The sequence below is a fragment of the Bufo gargarizans genome, chromosome 5 (genome assembly GCF_014858855.1).
Source record: "Bufo gargarizans isolate SCDJY-AF-19 chromosome 5, ASM1485885v1, whole genome shotgun sequence".
In the NCBI taxonomy this organism is placed as follows: domain Eukaryota; kingdom Metazoa; phylum Chordata; class Amphibia; order Anura; family Bufonidae; genus Bufo; species Bufo gargarizans.
In genome coordinates this window covers 395,208,954-395,233,403 of record NC_058084.1, presented here as the reverse complement: position 1 = coordinate 395,233,403, position 24,450 = coordinate 395,208,954, and the positions used below count along the sequence as shown (strand labels likewise).

At 42.9% G+C, this 24,450-nt stretch overlaps 1 protein-coding gene across 1 annotated transcript in view; it reads right to left on the bottom strand.

Annotated features, from left to right (window-relative positions):
• The window catches only part of LOC122939473 (ATP-dependent translocase ABCB1-like), a 578,859-nt gene that overhangs the window by 528,189 nt on the left and 26,220 nt on the right, over nt 1–24,450 (bottom strand). Inside the window, exons 5-6 of the mRNA XM_044295545.1 lie at nt 2,792–2,963; nt 2,593–2,717 (exon numbers count right to left, since the gene is read on the bottom strand). Coding sequence (XP_044151480.1) covers nt 2,593–2,717; nt 2,792–2,963 — 297 coding nt within the window. The remainder of the gene's footprint in view (nt 1–2,592; nt 2,718–2,791; nt 2,964–24,450) is intronic.

Below are 24,450 nucleotides of genomic sequence, written 5' to 3'. Positions count from 1 at the left end.
TCAGCCCATACAGTACATAGGCACTGATTTATCACAGAACAGCAGTTTACGCTGGTATATGGAAATCCTGTGTGCTGCCGGGGGCTGTGCCTAACTTATGACGAGGCATATACCTCATCATAAATTGATTTGGCGTAGACTTTAACAGTCTATGTGCCCATGGCTGGCGTATATTTCAGCCTTTTACATCACAAAAAAAAAAAAAAAGCATAGAAGATATGTCTGTTATAATGCAGCAGTGTTAGTATTGTTGTTGCTTTATATGGGCCATGTATAACAGCATACCAAGGTGACAAATGACATGTAATGCAGTGGGTGTGTACCTATTGTGCCACTGAACAGATTTAACTTGTGGCAACTTCTGAGGGTGTTGTCTAAGTGATCCCCTAGTATACGCCTTTTTTCCCCTCTACAAGGATCTGGACTTTGCTACAGGGAACCTCCCTCTAAATGTAGTCTCTATTTAGTGACTATTGACCCAAGTAGGTCGAGAGACACTAGTGTGTGGAACCAGGGGAACAGGCAGAGACATAGTCAAAAGGAAAACGAAGGTCAGGACAAGCACAGTACATGCAAAAAGGTAAAATAAGCAAAATAAGCAGAATACAAAGTAGCTGAATATTCTCACAGAAACTAAACAAGTGGCAAACATTATTGATCAGACAACTGTAGGAAGAGGTGCTGTAGATACTCCAGAGAACATTGTCATAGGATGGGGATAAATTAGCCCTCTCGTTTGCTGGCCCTTTAAGAACTGGGTAGCGCACGCAATCTGGAGGAAGGAGATAAGGGCAGTCAATCCCAGCAACTACGCATTTTATATACTGCCTTGTAATGGCATTGAAAACCTGACAGACCTTTTTTAACCCCTTCAGTACCGAGCCACTTTTCACCTTAAATTCCAAGCTAATCTGACATGTATTACTTTATGTGGCAATAACTTCTACTTCTTGTTTTCTCGTTACACAATGTACTTCATGATAGTTGTAAATTTGACTTGATATATTTAACCTTTATTTAGAGTAATCCAAAATGTAACAAAAATTTTGAAAAAATTGCAATTTTCTAAATGTGAGTTTCTCTACTTTTGAGACAGATAGTAATACCTCAAAAAATAGTAATCAATCAAAATTCCCCATATGTTGGCATAATTTTGTAAATGTCATTTAATTTTTTAGGACGTTAGAAGGCTTTAGAATTTTAGAAGCAATTTTGAAAACTTCCAAAACCATTTTTTAAAGCACCAATTCAGTTATAAAGTGATTTTCAGGGGCTTACATAATGGAAACCACTCATAAATGAGTACATTTTAGAAACTACACCCCTCAAATTATTCAAAACTGATGTTACAAACTTTGTTAACCCATTTCATTGTTTTTATATTTTTATGTTAATCAATTTTTTCCTGCAACACAGCAAAGGTTAACAGCAAAATAAACCTCAATATACATTACTCCAATTCTGCAGTTTACAGAACTACCCCATATGTGGTAGCAAACTGTTCTTGGGGCACATGGCAGTGGTCAGAAGAAAAAGAGGCCCATATGGTTTTTGGAGGCAGATTTTGCTAGAATGTTTTTGGGTACCATTTTGTATTTGAAGAGACTCTGACGTAACCCTACAGTGGAATCCCTTAAAAAGTTATCCCATTTTGTAAACTACACCCCTCAAATAATATATTAAGAGGTGTACTGAGCACTTTGAGGCCCTAAGCGTTTTACGGAATTTGGAAACAATTGGCTGTGAAAATGGAAAGTTTCATTTCTTCCAATAAAATGTTGCTTTAGCCTCAAAATTTAAATTTTTACAAGGGGTAACTGTAGAAAAAGCACTCCATAATTTGTTACCTGTTTTCTCCCCATATGTAGTGGTATACTACTGTGGAGGCACATGGCAGGACTCAGAAAGGAAGGAGCGCCAGATGGCTATTACAGCACAGATTTTGATGGATTGGTTTACGGGTGTCATTGGTTTTAATTTTTTGAGTGATTGTCTTATGTGCGGTTTCATTCTTTGTGGGATGAGATAATTGATTAGTACCATTTTGGAGTACATACAACTTTTTGATCGCTTCGTCTTATACTTTTTGTGAGGAGAGGTGACATAAAGGCTGTTTAAAATAAACTTGTTTATTTACTTAATTTTTTTGTCCCACTATGGGACTTCAACTTTTGGGTGTCTGATCCCCTGTACAATGCATAACAATACATCTGCATTGTAATGTATTAGCTGTAAGTGTATTACACAATGTAATACACTTACAACCTGCTTGCCTGTGAGATCCAGGGGGCTGGGTCTCATAGGCTTACATGGAAGGCAGCATGATGCCTATGGAAGGCATGGGGCTGCCTTCCCATCCATCGGGTCACCGTTTCCGCAGTGCAGGGACCCGTCACGGATACTGCACGTGCGACATAGCGAGGGTTAATGCGCTGGCATCTGCGTTTTCACTGCAGCTTCTACGCCCTACCGATCAGCTTGCCATAGCTGTACGGTACTGGGATTTAAGGCACAGTTTCAAGAGGCAAGATAACGAGTACATAGTATATACTCTGACACCATGAAACCAAACTACAGTTAAAAATTACATACTTATCCATCGCTTTTTCTTGTCCATTAAATGAAGCAACTGTTCGTATGGATGTCAGGATTTCTTCTGCAACTGCATCCGCCTTCGAATAAGCTTTTAACTCTTTAGATGTAAATGAAGCAGCAATCTGCAAAAGTAACAAGACTGTTACATTGTTCAGCCAATAAATAATCCTTAGGTTACTGACTTTTAGAAACTTACCTTGGTCCATAACGATACTAATATAAAGGGCAGTAGACCAGCTGCCAAGATCACTAGTGTTAGTTTCCAGCCCTTGACAAATCCTATAGTGATGCCAGTGACAACGGTGGTGAGAAATTGTCCAAATATGCACACATTAATGGACAGTCCATCATATATGGTATTCATGTCTCTGCAAAAGAAAGAATAATGTTCCTACGAGACACTTTCATGATATATAAAAGAGTTGTGACAAGATGATGACAATATTTCTTTTATGCAATTTTTTTGTTGTGTTTGTTTTGATATCTCTGTGGCCTATAAGTTAATATATAAGTAGGAATACAAATAAAGGGGACTGAAGATATGAGCAATGTCCCCCCTAATATTTGGTTTAACACGTAAGGCTACTTTCACATAAGCGTTTTCATTTCCGCTATTAAAATCCGTCCTCATGTCAATGGGCACAAAAATTAACTGACCGAAACAGAATGCACCAAAATGCATTCCGTGCCATTTGGTTGCACTCCCATCGTGGACAGAATAACGCTGCAAGCAGCGTTTTTTCTGTCCGTGAGGTGGTGCGGAGCAAAACAGATCCGTTCTGACACACAATGTAAGTCAATGGGGACAGATCTGTTTTCTCTGACACAATAGAAAAATGATCAGTCCCCCATTGACTTTCAGTGGTGTTCATGACGAATCGGCCATGGCTATAGAAGACATAATACAACCGGATCCGTTGATGACTGATGCATGCGGGTTGTGTAACAAAAGCGTTTTTGCAGATCCATGATGGATCCGCAAAAAACACTCATGTGAAAGTAGCCTAAGTCAAATGGTCTGTATATCATTGTATGTTATAACATCAGTAACACATGCTGCTTGGATTTTAAAAAGGACCTTTCACCTCTCCTGACATGCCTGTTTTAATAGCTACTGAATGAATTGTTATTAGCGTAATAGCCTTCAGTAAAGGTACAGAGGAATGTTAACCAGTTTGGGGGGTGTACTTGTCCAGACTCACTCTATCCAATCAGTGCCATTTCCAGACTGTGCAGGTACTCACCCCCAACTGGTTACCACCCCTCTGTACCCTTACTGCAGACTAATAGCAATTCATGCATAACTTCTAGTAGAAATAATAAAGGAATGGCACAACATAGAGCCATAAGAATAGAAGCTCCAGAATCATTATTACATGGGAAGTGCATTAAGCTATTAAAACAGACATGTCAGGAGTGGTAACATGTCCTTTTTAAGGATGTGTAAAGGCACATAAAAGCAAATACAATAATGGCATTAGCCAGAATAGTAATACTACAATCTTTAAAACTTATGTTATATCATATATTATGTAAACAGAGTATAAAAATGAATCTCCAATAAGCAATATGCTAGGATTTCAGAATGTTACAATGCAAAAGTTTCTTATTATAAATAATGAAATATAAAGAAGACAATGGAAAACTCTTGCAATTCTGCCTTTTTCACAGAGGTTTTTGTATTATTGCTTGCATTTTGTTTTGCATACATAAATAAAAATACAAGAATATGAATTTTAGCAAAATGCAAGCAGCTAAAGGTGAGACCTTATAAATAGGGATGAGCGAACTCGAACTGTACCGAATTTTGGGGTGTCCGTGACACGGACCCGAACCCGGACATTTTCGTAAAAGTCCGGGTTCGGGTTCGGTGTTCGTCGCTTTCTTGGCGCTTTTGTGACACTTCCTTGGCGCTTTTTGAAAGGCTGCAAAGCAGCCAATCAACAAGCGTCATACTACTTGCCCCAAGAGGCCGTCACAGCCATGCCTACTATTGGCATGGCTGTGATTGGCCAGAGCACCATGTGACCCAGCCTCTATTTAAGCTGGAGTCACATAGCGCCGCCCGTCACTCTGCTCTGATTAGCGTAGGGAGAGGTTGCGGCTGCGACAGAAGGGCGAGATTAGGCAGATTAACTCCTCCAAAGGACTTGATTAATCGATCGATCTGCAGCTGTGCATCATTGAGCTGCTAAAATTCAATTGCTCACTGTTTTTAGGCTGCCCAGACCGTTTGTCAGTCACTTTTTTCTGGGGTGATCGGCGGCCATTTTGTGTCTTGTGGTGCGCCAGCACAAGCTGCGACCAAGTGCATTTAACCCTCAATGGTGTGGTTGTTTTTTGGCTAAAGCCTACATCAGGGTGAAGCTGTCACACCAAGTGCATTTAACCAGCAATAGTCTGTTTATTTTTTGGCCATATACTACATCAGGGGCAAGCTGCGCCTGTCACCAAGTGCATTTAACCCTCAATGGTGTGGTTGTTTTTTGGCTAAAGCCAACATCAGGGTGAAGCTATCACACCAAGTGCATTTAACCAGCAATAGTCTGTTTATTTTTTGGCCATATACTACATCAGGGGCAAGCTGCGCCCGTCACCAAGTGCATTTAACCCTCAGTAGTGTGGTTGGTCAAGCTGTCACACCAAGTGCATTTAACCAGCAATAGTCTGTTCATTTTTTGGCCATATACTACATCAGGGGCAAGCTGCGCCCGTCACCAAGTGCATTTAACCCTCAGTAGTGTGGTTGGTCAAGCTGTCACACCAAGTGCATTTAACCAGCAATAGTCTGTTTATTTTTTGGCCATATACTACATCAGGGGCAAGCTGCGCCCGTCACCAAGTGCATTTAACCCTCAGTAGTGTGGTTGGTCAAGCTGTCACACCAAGTGCATTTAACCAGCAATAGTCTGTTAATTTTTTGGCCATATACTACATCAGGGGCAAGCTGCGCCCGTGACCAAGTGCATTTAACCCTCAGTAGTGTGGTTGGTCAAGCTGTCACACCAAGTGCATTTAACCAGCAATAGTCTGTTCATTTTTTGGCCATATACTACATCAGGGGCAAGCTGCGCCTGTCACCAAGTGCATTTAACCCTCAGTAGTGTGGTTGGTCAAGCTGTGACACCAAGTGCATTTAAACAGCAATAGTCTGTTCATTTTTTGGCCATATACTACATCAGGGGCAAGCTGCGCCCGTCACCAAGTGCATTTAACCCTCAGTAGTGTGGTTGGTCAAGCTGTGACACCAAGTGCATTTAACCAGCAATAGTCTGTTCATTTTTTGGCCATATACTACATCAGGGGCAAGCTGCGCCTGTCACCAAGTGCATTTAACCCTCAATGGTGTGGTTGTTTTTTGGCTAAAGCCTACATCAGGGTGAAGCTGTCACACCAAGTGCATTTAACCAGCAATAGTCTGTTAATTTTTTGGCCATATACTACATCAGGGGCAAGCTGCGCCCGTCACCAAGTGCATTTAACCCTCAGTAGTGTGGTTGGTCAAGCTGTCACACCAAGTGCATTTAACCAGCAATAGTCTGTTCATTTTTTGGCCATATACTACATCAGGGGCAAGCTGCGCCCGTCACCAAGTGCATTTAACCTTCAGTAGTGTGGTTGGTCAAGCTGTGACACCAAGTGCATTTAACCAGCAATAGTCTGTTCATTTTTTGGCCATATACTACATCAGGGGCAAGCTGCGCCTGTCACCAAGTGCATTTAACCCTCAATGGTGTGGTTGTTTTTTGGCTAAAGCCTACATCAGGGTGAAGCTGTCACACCAAGTGCATTTAACCAGCAATAGTCTGTTAATTTTTTGGCCATATACTACATCAGGGGCAAGCTGCGCCCGTCACCAAGTGCATTTAACCCTTAGTAGTGTGGTTGGTCAAGCTGTCACACCAAGTGCATTTAACCAGCAATAGTCTGTTAATTTTTTGGCCATATACTACATCAGGGGCAAGCTGCGCCCGTCACCAAGTACATTTAACCCTCAGTAGTGTGGTTGGTCAAGCTGTCACACCAAGTGCATTTAGCCAGCAATAGTCTGTCCATTTTTTGGCCATATACTACATCAGGGGCAAGCTGCGCCCGTCACCAAGTGCATTTAACCCTCAGTAGTGTGGGTGGTCAAGCTGTCACACCAAGTGCATTTAACCAGCAATAGTCTGTTCATTTTTTGGCCATATACTACATCAGGGGCAAGCTGCGCCCGTCACCAAGTGCATTTAACCCTCAGTAGTGTGGTTGGTCAAGCTGTCACACCAAGTGCATTTAACCAGCAATAGTGTGGTTATTTTTTGGCCATATCCCAGTCTAATTCTGTCACTAAATCCATACCGGTCACCCAGCGCCTAAATACTAGGCCTCAAATTTATATCCCGCTAAATCTGTCGTTACCGCTGTACTGTTGTGGCTGGGAAAGTTATTTAGTGTCCGTCAAAGCACATTTTTTGTTCTGGGTTTTAAAATACAATTCCCAATTTAGCAATTTCATAATTTAGTGGTTTCTGCTATATCAGAGCTATTTGAAATCTATCCCTAAAAGGGTATATAATATTCAAGGTGCACATAGGGTCATTCAGAATAACTTCACACACACGCTACTGTGCATTTCCAAGTCTAATTCTGTCACTAAATCCATACCGGTCACCCAGTGCCTAAATACTAGGCCTCAAATTTATATCCCGCTAAATCTGTCGTTACCGCTGTACTGTTGTGGCTGGGCAAGTTATTTAGTGTCCGTCAAAGCACATTTTTTGTTCTGGGTTGAAATACAATTCCCAATTTAGCAATTTCATAATTTAGTGGTTTCTGCTATATCAGAGCTATTTGAAATCTATCCCTAAAAGGGTATATAATATTCAAGGTGCACATAGGGTCATTCAGAATAACTTCACACACACGCTACTGTGCATTTCCAAGTCTAATTCTGTTAGTAAATCCATACCGGTCACCCAGCGCCTAAATACTAGGCCTCAAATTTATATCCCGCTAATTCTGTCGTTACCGCTGTACTGTTGTGGCTGGGCAAGTTATTTAGTGTCCGTCAAAGCACATTTTTTGTTCTGGGTTGAAATACAATTCCAAATTTAGCAATTTCATAATTTAGTGGTTTCTGCTATATCAGAGCTATTTGAAATCTATCCCTAAAAGGGTATATAATATTCAAGGTGCACATAGGGTCATTCAGAATAACTACACACACACGCTACTGTGCATTTCCAAGTCTAATTCTGTCACTAAATCCATACCGGTCACCCAGCGCCTAAATACTAGGCCTCAAATTTATATCCCGCTAAATCTGTCGTTACCGCTGTCCTGTTGTGGCTGGGCAAGTTATTTAGTGTCCGTTAAAGCACATTTTTTGTTCAGGGTTGAAATACAATTCCCAATTTAGCAATTTCATAATTTAGTAGTTTCTGCTATATCAGAGCTATTTGAAATCTATCCCTAAAAGGGTATATAATATTCAAGGTGCACATAGGGTCATTCAGAATAACTTCACACACACGCTACTGTGCATTTCCAAGTCTAATTCTGTCAGTAAATCCATACCGGTCACCCAGCGCCTAAATACTAGGCCTCAAATTTATATCCCGCTAAATCTGTCGTTACCGCTGTCCTGTTGTGGCTGGGCAAGTTATTTAGTGTCCGTTAAAGCACATTTTTTGTTCAGGGTTGAAATACAATTCCCAATTTAGCAATTTATTAATTTAGTGGTTTCTGCTATATCAGAGCTATTTGAAATCTATCCCTAAAAGGGTATATAATATTCAAGGTGCACATAGGGTCATTTAGAATAACTTTACACACACGCTACTGTGCATTTCCAAGTCTAATTCTGTCACTAAATCCATACCGGTCACCCAGCGCCTAAATACCAGGCCTCAAATTTATATTCAGCTGAATTTGAATACAATACATTGGGCCAAATAATATTTTTGTTGTTGTGGTGAACCATAGCAATGAGGAAAACATCTAGTAATGGACGCGGACGTGGACATGGTCGTGGTGGTGTTAGTGGACCCTCTGGTGCTGGGAGAGGACGTGGCCGTTCTGCCACATCCACACGTCCTAGTGTACCAACTACCTCAGGTCCCAGTAGCCGTCAGAATTTACAGCGATATATGGTGGGGCCCAATGCCGTTCTAAGGATGGTAAGGCCTGAGCAGGTACAGGCATTAGTCAATTGGGTGGCCGACAGTGGATCCAGCACGTTTACATTATCTCCCACCCAGTCTTCTGCAGAAAGCGCACAGATGGCGCCTGAAAACCAACCCCATCAGTCTGTCACATCACACCCATGCATATCAGGGAAACTGTCTGAGCCTCAAGTTATGCAGCAGTCTGTTATGCTGTTTGAAGACTCTGCTGGCAGGGTTTCCCAAGGGCTTCCACCTAGCCCTTCCCCAGCGGTGGAAGACATAGACTGCACTGACGCACAACCACTTATGTTTCCTGATGATGAGGACATGGGAATACCACCTCAGCATGTCTCTGATGATGACGAAACACAGGTGCCAACTGCTGCGTCTTTCTGCAGTGTGCAGACTGAACAGGAGGTCAGGGATCAAGACTGGGTGGAAGACGATGCAGGGGACGATGAGGTCCTAGACCCCACATGGAATGAAGGTCGTGCCACTGACTTTCACAGTTCGGAGGAAGAGGCAGTGGTGAGACCGAGCCAACAGCGTAGCAAAAGAGGGAGCAGTGGGCAAAAGCAGAACACCCGCCGCCAAGAGACTCCGCCTGCTACTGACCGCCGCCATCTGGGATCAAGCACCTCAAAGGCAGCTTCAAGGAGTTCCCTGGCATGGCACTTCTTCAAACAATGTGCTGACGACAAGACCCGAGTGGTTTGCACGCTGTGCCATCAGAGCCTGAAGCGAGGCATTGACGTTCTGAACCTGAGCACAACCTGCATGACCAGGCACCTGCATGCAAAGCATGAACTGCAGTGGAGTAAACACCTTAAAACCAAGGAAGTCACTCATGGTCCCCCTGCTACCTCTTCTGCTGCTGCCGCCTCGGCCTCTTCTGCTGCTGCCGCCTCGGCCTCTTCCTCCACCTCTGGAGGAACGTTGGCACCTGCCGCCCAGCAAACAGGGGATGTACCACCAACACCACCACCACCTCCGTCACCAAGCGTCTCAACCATGTCATACGGCAGCGTTCAGCTCTCCATCTCACAAACATTTGAGAGAAAGCATAAATTCCCACCTAGCCACCCTCGATCCCTGGCCCTGAATGCCAGCATTTCTAAACTACTGGCCTATGAAATGCTGTCATTTAGGCTGGTGGACACAGACAGCTTCAAAAAGCTTATGTCGCTTGCTGTCCCACAGTATGTTGTTCCCAGCCGCCACTACTTCTCCAAGAGAGCCGTGCCTTCCCTGCACAACCAAGTATCCGATAAAATCAAGTGTGCACTGCGCAACGCCATCTGTAGCAAGGTCCACCTAACCACAGATACGTGGACCAGTAAGCACGGCCAGGGACGCTATATCTCCCTAATTGCACACTGGGTAAATTTAGTGGCAGCTGGGCCCCAGGCGGAGAGCTGTTTAGCGCACGTCCTTCCGCCGCCAAGGATCGCAGGGCAACATTCTTTGCCTCCTGTTGCCACCTCCTCCTTCTCGGCTTCCTCCTCCTCTTCTTCCACCTGCTCATCCAGTCAGCCACACACCTTCACCACCAACTTCAGCAGGCCATTCTGAAACTCATATGTTTGGGGGACAGGCCCCACACCGCACAGGAGTTGTGGCGGGGTATAGAACAACAGACCGACGAGTGGTTGCTGCCGGTGAGCCTCAAGCCCGGCCTGGTGGTGTGTGATAATGGGCGAAATCTCGTTGCAGCTCTGGGACTAGCCAATTTGACGCACATCCCTTGCTTGGCGCATGTGCTGAATTTGGTGGTGCAGAAGTTCATTCACAACTACCCCGACATGTCAGAGCTGCTGCATAAAGTGCGGGCCGTCTGTTCGCGCTTACGGCGTTCACATCCTGCTGCTGCTCGCCTGTCTGCACTACAGCGTAACTTCGGCCTTCCCGCTCACCGCCTCATATGCGACGTGCCCACCAGGTGGAACTCCACCTTGCACATGCTGGACAGACTGTGCGAGCAGCAGCAGGCCATAGTGGAGTTTCAGCTGCAGCACGCACGGGTCAGTCGCACTACAGAACAGCACCACTTCACCACCAATGACTGGGCCTTCATGCGAGACCTGTGTGCCCTGTTGCGCTGTTTCGAGTACTCCACCAACATGGCCAGTGGCGATGACGCCGTTATCAGCGTTACAATACCACTTCTATGTCTCCTTGAGAAAACACTTAGGGCGATGATGGAAGAGGAGGTGGCCCAGGAGGAGGAGGAGGAGGAGGAGGAAGAGGGGTCATTTTTAGCACTTTCAGGCCAGTCTCTTCGAAGTGACTCAGAGGGAGGTTTTTGGCAACAGCAGAGGCCAGGTACAAATGTGGCCAGCCAGGGCCCACTACTGGAGGACGAGGAGGACGAGGATCAGGAGGAGGTGGAGGAGGATGAGGATGAAGCATGGTCACAGCGGGGTGGCACCCAACGCAGCTCGGGTCCATCACTGGTGCATGGCTGGGGGGAAAGGCAGGATGATGACGATACGCCTCCCACAGAGGACAGCTTGTCCTTACCCCTGGGCAGCCTGGCACACATGAGCGACTACATGCTGCAGTGCCTGCGCAACGACAGCAGAGTTGCCCACATTTTAACCTGTGCGGACTACTGGGTTGCCACCCTGCTGGATCCACGCTACAAAGACAATGTGCCCTCCTTACTTCCTGCACTGGAGCGTGATAGGAAGATGCGCGAGTACAAGCGCACGTTGGTAGACGCGCTACTGAGAGCATTCCCAAATGTCACAGGGGAACAAGTGGAAGCCCAAGGCCAAGGCAGAGGAGGAGCAAGAGGTCGCCAAGGCAGCTGTGTCACGGCCAGCTCCTCTGAGGGCAGGCTTAGCATGGCAGAGATGTGGAAAACTTTTGTCAACACGCCACAGCTAACTGCAACACCACCTGATACGCAACGTGTTAGCAGGAGACAACATTTCACTAACATGGTGGAACAGTACGTGTGCACACCCCTCCACGTACTGACTGATGGTTCGGCCCCATTCAACTTCTGGGTCTCTAAATTGTCCACGTGGCCAGAGCTAGCCTTTTATGCCTTGGAGCTGCTGGCCTGCCCGGCGGCCAGCGTTTTGTCTGAACGTGTATTCAGCACGGCAGGGGGCGTCATTCCAGACAAACGCAGCCGCCTGTCTACAGCCAATGTGGACAAGCTGACGTTCATAAAAATGAACCAGGCATGGATCCCACAGGACCTGTCCGTCCCTTGTCCAGATTAGACATTAACTACCTCCCCATAACCATATATTATTGGACTCCAGGGCACTTCCTCATTCAATCCTATTTTTATTTTCATTTTACCATTATATTGCGAGGCTACCCAAAGTTGAATGAACCTCTCCTCTGTCTGGGTGCCGGGGCCTAAATATATGCCAATGGACTGTTCCAATGTTGGGTGACGTGAAGCCTGATTCTCTGCTATGACATGCAGACTAATTCTCTGCTGACATGAAGACAGATTCTCTGTTACGGGACCTCTCTCCTTTGCCTGGGTGCTGGGCCTAAATATCTGACAATGGACTGTTGCAGTGGTGGCTGACGTGAAGCCTGATTTTCTGCTATGACATGCAGACTGATTCTCTGCTGACATGAAGCCAGATTGTCTGTTACGGGACCTCTCTCCTCTGCCTGGGTGCTGGGCCTAAATTTATGAAAATGGACTCTTACAGTGGTGGGTGACGTGAAGCCTGATTCTCTGCTATGATATGAAGACTGATTCTCTGCTGACATGAAGCCAGATTGTCTGTTACGGGACCTCTCTCCTCTGCCTGTGTGCTGGGCCTAAATATATGCCAATGGACTGTTGCAGTGGTGGCTGACGTGAAGCCTGATTCTCTGCTATGACATGCAGACTGATTCTCTGCTGACATGAAGCCAGATTGTCTGTTACGGGACCTCTCTCCTCTGCCTGGGTGCTGGGCCTAAATTTATGAAAATGGACTCTTACAGTGGTGGGTGACGTGAAGCCTGATTCTCTGCTATGATATGAAGACTGATTCTCTGCTGACATGAAGCCAGATTGTCTGTTACGGGACCTCTCTCCTCTGCCTGGGTGCTGGGCCTAAATTTATGAAAATGGACTCTTACAGTGGTGGGTGACGTGAAGCCTGATTCTCTGCTATGACATGAAGACTGATTCTCTGCTATGACATGAAGACTGATTCTCTGCTGACATGAAGCCAGATTGTCTGTTACAGGACCTCTCTCCTCTGCCTGGGTGCTGGGCCTAAATATCTGACAATGGACTGTTGCAGTGGTGGCTGACGTGAAGCCTGATTCTCTGCTATGATATGAAGACTGATTCTCTGCTGACATGAAGCCAGATTGTCTGTTACGGGACCTCTCTCCTCTGCCTGGGTGCTGGGCCTAAATTTATGAAAATGGACTCTTACAGTGGTGGGTGACGTGAAGCCTGATTCTCTGCTATGATATGAAGACTGATTCTCTGCTGACATGAAGCCAGATTGTCTGTTACGGGACCTCTCTCCTCTGCCTGGGTGCTGGGCCTAAATTTATGAAAATGGACTCTTACAGTGGTGGGTGACGTGAAGCCTGATTCTCTGCTATGACATGAAGACTGATTCTCTGCTATGACATGAAGACTGATTCTCTGCTGACATTAAGCCAGATTGTCTGTTACGGGACCTCTCTCCTCTGCCTGGGTGCTGGGCCTAAATATCTGACAATGGACTGTTGCAGTGGTGGCTGACGTGAAGCCTGATTCTCTGCTATGACATGCAGACTGATTCTCTGCTGACATGAAGCCAGATTGTCTGTTACGGGACCTCTCTCCTCTGCCTGGGTGCTGGGCCTAAATTTATGAAAATGGACTCTTACAGTGGTGGGTGACGTGAAGCCTGATTCTCTGCTATGATATGAAGACTGATTCTCTGCTGACATGAAGCCAGATTGTCTGTTACGGAACCTCTCTCATCTGCCTGGGTGCTGGGCCTAAATTTATGAAAATGGACTCTTACAGTGGTGGGTGACGTGAAGCCTGATTCTCTGCTATGACATGAAGACTGATTCTCTGCTATGACATGAAGACTGATTCTCTGCTGACATGAAGCCACATTGTTTGTTACGGGACCTCTCTCCTCTGCCTGGGTGCTGGGCCTAAATATCTGACAATAGACTGTTGCAGTGGTGGCTGACGTGAAGCCTGATTCTCTGCTATGACATGCAGACTAACTCTCTGCTGACATGAAGCCAGATTGTCTGTTACGGGACCTCTCTCCTCTGCCTGGGTGCTGGGCCTAAATTTATGACAATGGACTGTTGCACTGTTGGCTGGCGTGAAGCCTGATTCTCTGCTATGACATGCAGACTGATTCTCTGCTGACATGAAGACAGATTCTCTGTTACGGGACCTCTCTCCTCTGCCTGGGTGGCGGGGCCTAAATATCTGAGAATGGACTGTTCCAGTGGTGGATGACGTGAAGCCAGATTCTCTGCTATGGGACCTCTGTCCAATTGATTTTGGTTAATTTTTATTTATTTAATTTTTATTTTAATTCATTTCCCTATCCAAATTTGTTTGCAGGGGATTTACCTACATGTTGCTGCCTTTTGCAGCCCTCTAGCCCTTTCCTGGGCTGTTTTACAGCCTTTTTAGTGCCGAAAAGATCGGGTCCCCATTGACTTCAATTGGGTTCGGGTTCGGGACGAAGTTCGGATCGGGTTCGGATCCCGAACCCGAACATTTTCGGGAAGTTCGGCCGAACTTTTCGAACCCGAACATCCAGGTGTCCGCTCAACTCTACTTATGAATAAAGATTAAAGTGTAACTGTCATTTCAATTTATGTTTAATACTGTGTAGGGACACTAATTTAAAGCAGTTATATACTTTATATACATAGTAACATAGTACATAAGGTCGAAAAAAGACATTTGTCCATCCTCCAGATGCAGAGGATGTCACCTCGTCACAGTCACGGTCCTGGGGATAAATAGATGATGGGAGAGATCTCTGTACTGACCCCTGATATATTTATACATCGTAATTAGAACTCCCCTCATTGGTCTTTTTTCTAAAGTAAATTACCCTAATTTTGATAATCTTTCAGGGTACTGTAGTTGCAACATTCAGGTTATTACTTTAGTTGCCCTCCTCGGGACCTTCTCCAGCTCTGCTATGTCTGCTTTGTTCACAGGAGCCCAGAGCTGTAAACAGTACTCCATGTGTGGTCTGACTAGCGATTTATAAAGTGGTAGGACTATGTTCTTATCATGGGCATCTATGCCCCTTTTGATGCAATCCATTATCTTATTGGCCTTGGCAGCAGCTGCCTGACACTGATTTTTGCAGCTTAGTTTGCTGTTAATTAAAATTCCTAGATCCTTTTCCTTGTCAGTGTTACCGATGTGTTTTAACATTTAGTATGTACAGGTGACTTGCATTATTCCTTCCCATGTGCATAACTTTACATTTGTCAGTGTTAAACCTCATCTGCCACTTATCTGCCCAAGCCTCCAATCTATCCAGATCCCTCTGTAGTAGTATACTGTCCTCTTCAGTGTTAATTACTTTACAAAGTTTAGTGTCATCTGCAGAAATTGATATTTACTATGCAAGCCTTCTACAAGATCATTAATAAATATTTTGAAGAGCATAGGGCCCAATACTGACCCCTGAGGTACCCCACTAGCAGGGCCAGCTCCAGGTTCATGTGGGCCCTTGGGCGATAAATCCCAGTGGGCCCCCATGAGGAATTTTTTTACATTGACATGTCACCCTGTGGCTCCCACACGGTATGATGACCCCCAGTGGCCCCTATACAGTATAATGACTACTAGTGGCCCTTCACACAGTAAAATAACTACTAGTGGCCCTTCACACAGTATAATGAACCCCCAATTCCCCCCCCACTGTATAATGACCACCTGTGGCCCTGCATTCAGAATAATGACCCCCAGTAGCCCCCACACTGGGGGAATACTGTATGGAGGGGGCTCTGGGGGTCATTATACTGAATGGAGGGTCATTGGTGATCATTACTAAATGGGGGACACTGGGGGTCATTATACTATGTAAAGGGCCTTCACAGTATAATGACCCCACAGTGACCCTCCATTCAGAATAATGACCCCCAGTCGCCCCCACACTGGGGGTTATATTGTATGGAGGGGGCACGAGGGGTTATTTAATGGGGGCTCTGGTGGTCATTATGCGAAATGGAGGGTCAATGGGGATCATTATACTAAATGGAGGGCACTGGGAGTCATTATACTGTGTAAGGGACCCTCACAGTGTGATGGATGACCCCCCAGTGGCCCCCTCACATACCTATCATTGCTGGAGAGCAGGGGAGCTGGCGGTCCTGTCATTCACTAACCACAGCTCCCTGCGCTCCTTCTCTCCGGCGGCCCGCTGCAGCAGTGAGCCAGGCCTGGAGGAGAGAAGGAGATGTGCAGTGATGTAGCTAGAACTGACTAGGCCCCACAGCAAATTTTAGTACGCCCCCCCTCCCCCCCAATGTGTGTTCACATCACGTTTTTTCTATCGGTTTGATGTATACAAATGTGCAGCACTCCACGTTTTTGTATCCTGCAGAGTCAAGTAAAAAATGCATACATTAACGTATGTTTTTTTACCATGGAACTGTATGGTGAACGGACGCCACTGTACGGCATCAGTCTGAGGCATCTGTTGGGATGTGAACCGAGCCCTAGTGTCAGAATAAGCACCAGTACACAGCGGAGCAGCGTGGCGGAGAGGGGAGGCCGCCATGTACTGACAGAGTGCTACCTGGTCCTGGTGGTCGAGCATGAGGACTGTGTTTACCAAGGATCATTTTCTACTGGGAAAAACAGGACACAGTATAATATACTAGAATCTATATAATATAAAGATATTAGCCCTACCCCCGAATAATAATACAATTAGAGGGTCATTTATTATATAGAAATACGTCTATGTTAGGCGTATTTCTGACACAGATTGTGGCGCAAAGGTCCTTAGCACCGCAATCTGTATCTTTTCCCGCTCATGCCAGGTCTAAAAAAAGTGGTGTGGGCATGGAAGGGGATACAGTTATGGCCATGCAGTTATTGGATACCACCGCCATATAGTGATAACACCGCCATACAATGATAAAACCACCATACAGTGACCGGATAAAAGGGTATAAGAGGGCACAGTACAGGGAATATGGGCACTGCACAGGGTGTGGTAAGAGGGCACAATGCAAGGTATAAAGGGGCACAGTACGGGGTGGGGGGCACAGTCACATGACCCTGTGACGTTAGAAGGTCCTTATGGTGAATGCTGTTCAGATGCCACCATAATGAGAGGCAGAGGAGTGAGACAGGGGCCCTGGATGGACAGGAGGGGTGGACACAGCAAGTAAGTTAAAGGGGCTCTGAGGGGGATTCATACAAGAAGTAGGGGCAGGAAGTCTGTGCAGGGCAGCAATAGGAGATAGGAGGGTGGAACAGGAGCTCTGGATACATGAGGGAGGAAAAGAGACAGCAGGGGCCCCATGAGGAAGAGATAGGACAGGATATGTGGGGGGGGGGGCAGGTGTCATGGAGACAAACTGCTTAATGAAACAGTAACACAACTAAATAGTATGAAGCAGCAGCCGATCGAAGAGTCCCCCCCCTTCTGTCCCACAGACAAGAGACAGTCACAGTGCAGACTCACTCACAGACTGTCTTCACACTTCTCTGCTCCAGCTCCAGCCCTGCATCTCTCTCCTCAGGCAGCATGTGTCCTGTGTAGAGGGGGCGTGTTCTGAGTCTCTGCAGCTCAGAGGGCCCACCAAAGGGGTACTGCGTAAGTGAAATGACAGCAGTGAGAGGTCCCATCTGTATTGATGGAAGTGCTCATAGCAGCTCAGTGGGCCCCCCCCAGGAGCATTGGGCCCCGGCACTTGCCCGGGGATGCCGGGTTATGACGCCGGCCCTGCCCACTAGTGAAAAGTGACCCAATCTGAGTGTATACCGTTAATAACCACCCTCTGTTTTCTATCACTCAGCCAGTTACTTACCCACATACAGACATTTTCTCCCAGTCCGAGCATTCTCATTTTCTCCCAGTCCGAGCATTCTCATTTTATATACTAACCTTACAGTGTCAAATTCTTTGGAGAAGTACAGATATACGACATTCATTGATTCGCCCTCATGAAGCCATGCTGATATGGCGTTATTTGCTTATTTCTGTTGAGATGCTCTAAGATAGCATCTCTTAGAAAACCTTCAAACAGTTTACCCACAACAGATGTTAAACTTACCGGCTTATAGTTTCCAGGCTCTGTTTTTGGACCCTTTTTGAATATTGGCACCACATTTGCTATGCGCCAATCCTGAGGGACATTCCCTGTCAGTATAGAGTCCGCAAATATCAGAAATAAGGGTTTGGCTATGACATTACATAATTCCCTTAGGATACGGGGGTGTATGCCATCCGGTCCTGGCGATTTGTCTATTTTAAACTTTTTAAGTCGCTGTTGTACTTCTTCCTGGGTCAGACAGGACACTTTTAATGGGTAATTTAATTTTACATTTAGCATTTCATCTGACAGTTGATTTTCCTCAGTGAATACATTGGATAAAAAAATAAATTTAATAAATAATGAATCAATAAATATCACAAAGGTAGGTCACATATAATTACATAATGTATACATGGGGACAGCAGGTTAACAGAATAATAACCACTAGTCCAAGAGAACGTCAGAAATCACCACCGACTTCTACCCATATAGCCTGATGTCATTATAGAAATAGAGAGACCTACCAAGACAAGTGCTGTATGTCAGCAAACAGGATGGCGCTACCCCAACGCACATTTCGGCATAGGGGTAGGGGCCGTGCTGTTTGCTGACATACGCCACTTGTCTTGGTAGGTCTCTCTTTATTTCTATAATGACATTAAAATGCTCTCTTTATTTCTATAATGACATTAAATTTCAGAATTTCATTTTTTTCGCAGATTTTCCATATTAATAAAAAAAAAATGCTGCTAACAAAGAAAAAACTCAATATTTATTACCCTGTTTTTGTAGTTTACAGAAACACCCCATATGTGGTTGTAAACTGCTGTACGGGCACACGGCAGGGCACAGAAGGAAAGGAACGCCATAAGGTTTTTGGAAGGCAGATTTCACTGGGATAATTTTAAGCTGTCATGTAACATTTAAAGACCCCCTGATGCACCCCTAGAGTAGAAACGCCAAAAAGTGACCCCATTTTAAAAACTACACATCTCAAGGTATTCAAAACTGAATTTAAAAACTTTGTTAACCCTTTAGGTGATCCACAAGAATTAATGGAAAATGGAGATTAAATTTCAGTATTTCACTTTTAGGCAGATTTTCTATTTTAATTAATTTTGTCCAGTAACAAAGCAAGGGTTAACAGCCAAATCAAATTCAATATTTATTACCCTAATTCTTTAGTTTACAGAAATGCCTCATATGTGGTTGTAAACTGCTGTACGGCCACACGGCAGGGCGCAGAAGGAAAGGTATGCCATATGGTTTTTGGAAGGCAGATTTTACTGGAATAATTTTAAGCTGTCATGTCACATTTTAAAACCCCCTGATGCACCACTAGAGTAGAAACTCCAAAAAAGTGACCCCATTTTAAAAACTACACATCTCAAGGTATTCAAAACAGATTTTTCAAACTTTGTTAACCCTTTAGGTGATCCACAAGAATTAATGGAAAATGGAGATTTAATTTCAGAATTTCACTTTTAGGCAGATTTTCCATTTTAATCTATTTTGTCCAGTAACAAAGCAAGGGTTAACTGCCAAACCCAATTTAATATTTATTACCCTGATTCTTTAGTTTACAGAAATGCCTCATATGTGGTTTTAAACTGCTGTATGACCACACAGCAGGGCGCAGAAGGAAAGGTATGCCATATGGTTTTTGGAAGGCAGATTTTATTGGAATAATTTTAAACTGCCGTGTCACATTTGAAAAACCCCTAATGCACCCCTAGAGTAGAAACTCAAAAAAAGGCCCCATTTTGGAAACTACTTATAAGGTGGCGGTTTTGTTGGTACTATTTTAGAGTACATATGATTTTTGGTTGCACTATATTACACGTTTTGGGAGGCAAGGTAACAAAAAAATAACTGTTTTGGTACCATTTTTATTTTTTATTATTTACAGTGTTCAACTAACAGGTTAGATCATGTAGTATTTTTACAGAGCAGGTTGTTACGGAAGCGACAATACCAAATATGACTACTTTTTTAGGTTGTCTGTTTCACATAATAAAGCATTTTTGAAAATATATTTTTTTTTTGTGTCTCCATATTCTGAAAGCCATAGTTTTTATACATTTTGGGTCTTATGTAGGGGCTCTTTTTTTTCAGTATGAGATGATGGCTTGATTAGTATTATTTTAGGGTGCATATGACTTTTTGATCGCTTGGTATTACTTTTTTATGTAAGGTGGCAAAAAATAGCTTTTACAGTGTCCACCTAAGGGGTTAGGTCATGTGATATTTTTATAGGGCAGGTTTTTATAGACATGTCAATACCTAATATGTATACTTTTTTATTTATTTAAGTTTTACACAATAACAGCAGTTTTTAAACAAAAAAAAAATCATGTTTTAGTGTCTCCATAGACTGAGAGACATTTTTTTGGGGGGGAGATTGTCTTATGTAAGGGCTTATTTTTTGTGGGATGAGATGACGGTTTTATTGGCACTATTATAAGGTGTATATGACTTTTTGATTGCTTGCTATTACACTTTTTGTGATGTAAGGTGACAAAAAATGGCTTCTGACACCGTTTAATTTTTTTTTTTTTACAGTGTTCACCTGGGGGGTTAGGTCATATGGTATTTTTATAGAGCAGGCTGTTATGGATGCGGTGATACCTAATATGTCAACTTTTTATTTATTTTTACATTTAACACAATAAAAGCCTTTTTGAAACTAACAAAAAAAAATTGTGTTTAGTGTTTCCATCGACTGAGAGCTATATTTTTTTATTTTTAGGCGATTATCTTAGGTAGAGGATCAATTTTTGCAGGATGAGTTGCCGGTTAGATTGGTACTATTTTGGATGGCATATGCCTTTTTGATCGTTCGGTGTTGCACTTTTAGTGCTGTAAGGTGACAAAAAAAGGCTTTTTTAGCACTGTTTGTATTTTATTTTTTTGACGATGTTCAGCTGAAGGGTTTGGTCATGTGATATTTTTATAGAGCTGGTCGATACGCACACAGCGATACCTAATATGTCTACTTGTCTTTTTTTCTTTATTTTTTACAAATTTATTTTACTTTATTAAAATTTTGAGAGGCCATAGGCCTAACTAACTGGGACAAAGTCCTCAAAAATAAAAAAATACAGCCACAAAATGGGGTATCTTTAAAAAAATCCTAAAATCTCATTGTGAGAGATACATACCGTATGGGAATAAAATGTTAAGGAACAAAAAGAAACCAATGTGGATAAAAAGAACTGTAAAGAAAGCAATAAATGACAAAAAGAAAGCATATAAATCACTAAAACAGGAGGGTAGCGAGAAAGCACTGAAACACTATAAGAAAAAAAACATGTAAAAAACAAATAAAAGCGGCCAAACTAGAGACCGAGAGATTAATTGCCAAAGAGAGAAAAACTAACCCTAAAATGTTCTTCAATTATACAAATATTAAAAAGAATAAATCTGAAGGTGTCGGCCCTTTAAAGATTAATGAGGGTGTAGTCGCATAAAGCGCAGAGGAGAAAGCAAAGCTGTTAAATATTTTTTTCTCCAATGAATTCACTGAGGAAAATAAACTGTCAGATGAAATGCTGAATGTAAAAATAAATTCCCCATTAAAAGTGTCCTGTCTGACCCAGGAAGAAGTACAACAGCGACTTAAAAATATTAAAATAGACAAAATTGCCAGGCCCGGATGGCATACACCCCCGTATCCTAAGGGAATTATGTAATGTCATAGCCAAACCCTTATTTCTGATATTTGCGGACTCTATACTGACAGGGAATGTTCAACAGGATTGGCGCATAGCAAATGTGGTGCCAATATTCAAAAAGGGTCCAAAAACAGAGCCTGGAAACTATAGGCCAGTAAGTTTAACATCTGTTGTGGGTAAACTGCTTGAAGGTTTTCTAAGAGATGCTGTCTTAAAGCATCTCAACAGAAATAAGCAAATAATGCCATATCAGCATGGCTTCATGAGGGACCAGTCATGCCAAACTAATTTAATCAGTTTCTATGAGGATGTAAGTTCTAGACTTGACAGTGGCGTATCAATGGATGTCGTATATCTGGACTTCTCCAAAGCATTTGACATTGTACCACATAAAAGGTTAGTATATAAAATGAGAATGCTCGAACTGGGAGAAAATGTCTGTATGTTGGTAAGTAACTGGCTGAGTGATAGAAAACAGAGGGTGGTTATAAACAGTACACACTCAGATTGGGTCACTGTCACTAGTGGGGTACCTCATGGGTCAGTATTGGGCCCTATTAGTAGTAAGAGGGTATATGTTTTGTCAAAGTGACAGGTACCATGCCCCCTTTTATACGCACCCTTTTATATCGCTTGATATTAATTTTATATCACTTGATATTAATTTTATATCACTTGATATAAATTTTATATCGCTTGATATTAATTTTTTATCGCTTGATATTTGGTTTATAACTCCTTATATTTGGTTTATATTGCATCATATTAGGTTTATATTAGTTATCACTTCTTAGATTCCTGCTAATATCAGTCAGTTCACAAATCCCTGTAAAAGCAAAAAGATTAACTCAAGATTTTGTCATACCCCAGTCATAGGATGTGCTCTACAAGGTCATGACAGAGACCACAGGGTGTATTCTTGTGATCGAGACGTATCTAATGCAAAGGTCATGACACCTTAATACAAAGGCTTTGTTCTACAAGCTCGTGACAGCTGTTTTAGACTTTCTACAGACATGCTCGTGACAGCCTCTGGACAAATGACACCCTAATACAAAGGCTTTGTTCTACAAGCTTGTGACAGCTGTTTTAGACTTTCTACAGACATGCTCGTGACACCCTCTGGACATGACACAGTCTGTATTCTTGTCATTGATTTTATCCCCCTTATAAAAGCTTATTTTATATAAAACATCATAAAGTCATCAGTAAATATTTCATGGCTGCTTTATAAATAAATTTTGCAATTTTATAACACGTCATAAGGCGTTTATAACACTTGATAAGCTTTTGATATAAAAGCTACAGCTACACATATAAAATTCTTATAAAAAACATAATCTAACTATTCTAGCTATCACAACTAATTAATATGCTAATCGTTACCACATGGTATAGTTTACAACATGAACAGCCTATATAAACAGGGCACAGTCTCTGCATTGTAGCACAGAGCGACTTAGGCACATAGAAGCACAGACCAAAAAGACATAAACTCCTAAAAGGTAAGAACCATTTGTCTGTTATGCTTTTAAATCGTTCACTATTTTTGAATATGACTTATGTTATCTGTATCTATGTAACGGTGCTTATTTATAGTTTGTAATTCTTCACTAACTAACTAAATGTCTTTTCTTTTATTGCATACAAATGTTGTTATATTTTAACTAACAATATCCTTAACTATTTATTGAATATGACCTTATGTTATCTGCATCTATTTAACTGTGCTTATTTATAGTTCGTAATTCTTCACTAACTAACTAAATGCCTTTTCTTTTATCGCATACAAATGTTGCTATATTTTAACTAACAATATACATTTCGTTTAGATGGATTCTTACCAAAATTTATGGGGTGATGACATTATACCCGATGCGCAGCTGCTTATCGCAGCCGATTATTTCTATGATTCTTACATTAGCGGCGGTGGTGGACAAGTGTTTTCAGACGATTCGCCCAGCATGGCGCTAGCTCATACTGATATTTCAAGCGAACCCGATTACAATCCGATGTCTCCTTGTCTGACCGGTAAGTATAGCCATCTTATGCTTTTATTACGTATATAGTTTAGAGTTCATTATATTTCATGCACGTTTATTACTGAAATGCAAAGCCGAGACATTTTAAGAATTGTGAACAGAGACGTTGATACTGAAAATACAGAACATTCAAACATTGAAGTTACCAGCAACAACAATTCTGACGAGCTAAAGGAGAACGATCCGGCGCGAGTTATCGATCTCACAATCCCAGGGCGACCTGAAATGAAACAGACGACCAGGCTAGACAGAACACGTAAGGCTCAATCGACTTCTTTGATGTTGTCTGTTTTAAACATTACCTATATTTATAATCCACTTTTTTTAAATGCAGTTCTGGAAGGAAAAGTTACAGGGATTTGTGAACTGACTGATATTAGCAGGAATCTGAGAAGTGATAACTAATATAAACCTAATATGATTTGATATAAACCAAATATAAGGAGTTATAAACCAAATATCAAATAGTAAATACTAAGCAGGTGTCAACCAAATATCAAGCGATAAAAAATTTATATTAAGCGATATAAAAGGGGGCGTATAAAAGGGGGCGTGGTACCTGTCACTTCGACAAAACATATACCCTCTTACTACTACTCATTTCAATCTGCCAGTGCTCAGTGGCATTGCAGATGGGTGTACGCACACTGTCATTAAACAGCTGCAGTAACAGTAAGTCCTCTTTCAGACGAGTATATTTGCAATCCATATATGGCCCGGATTTTATGTACCGGAATCCGCTGTTAATGTTAACGA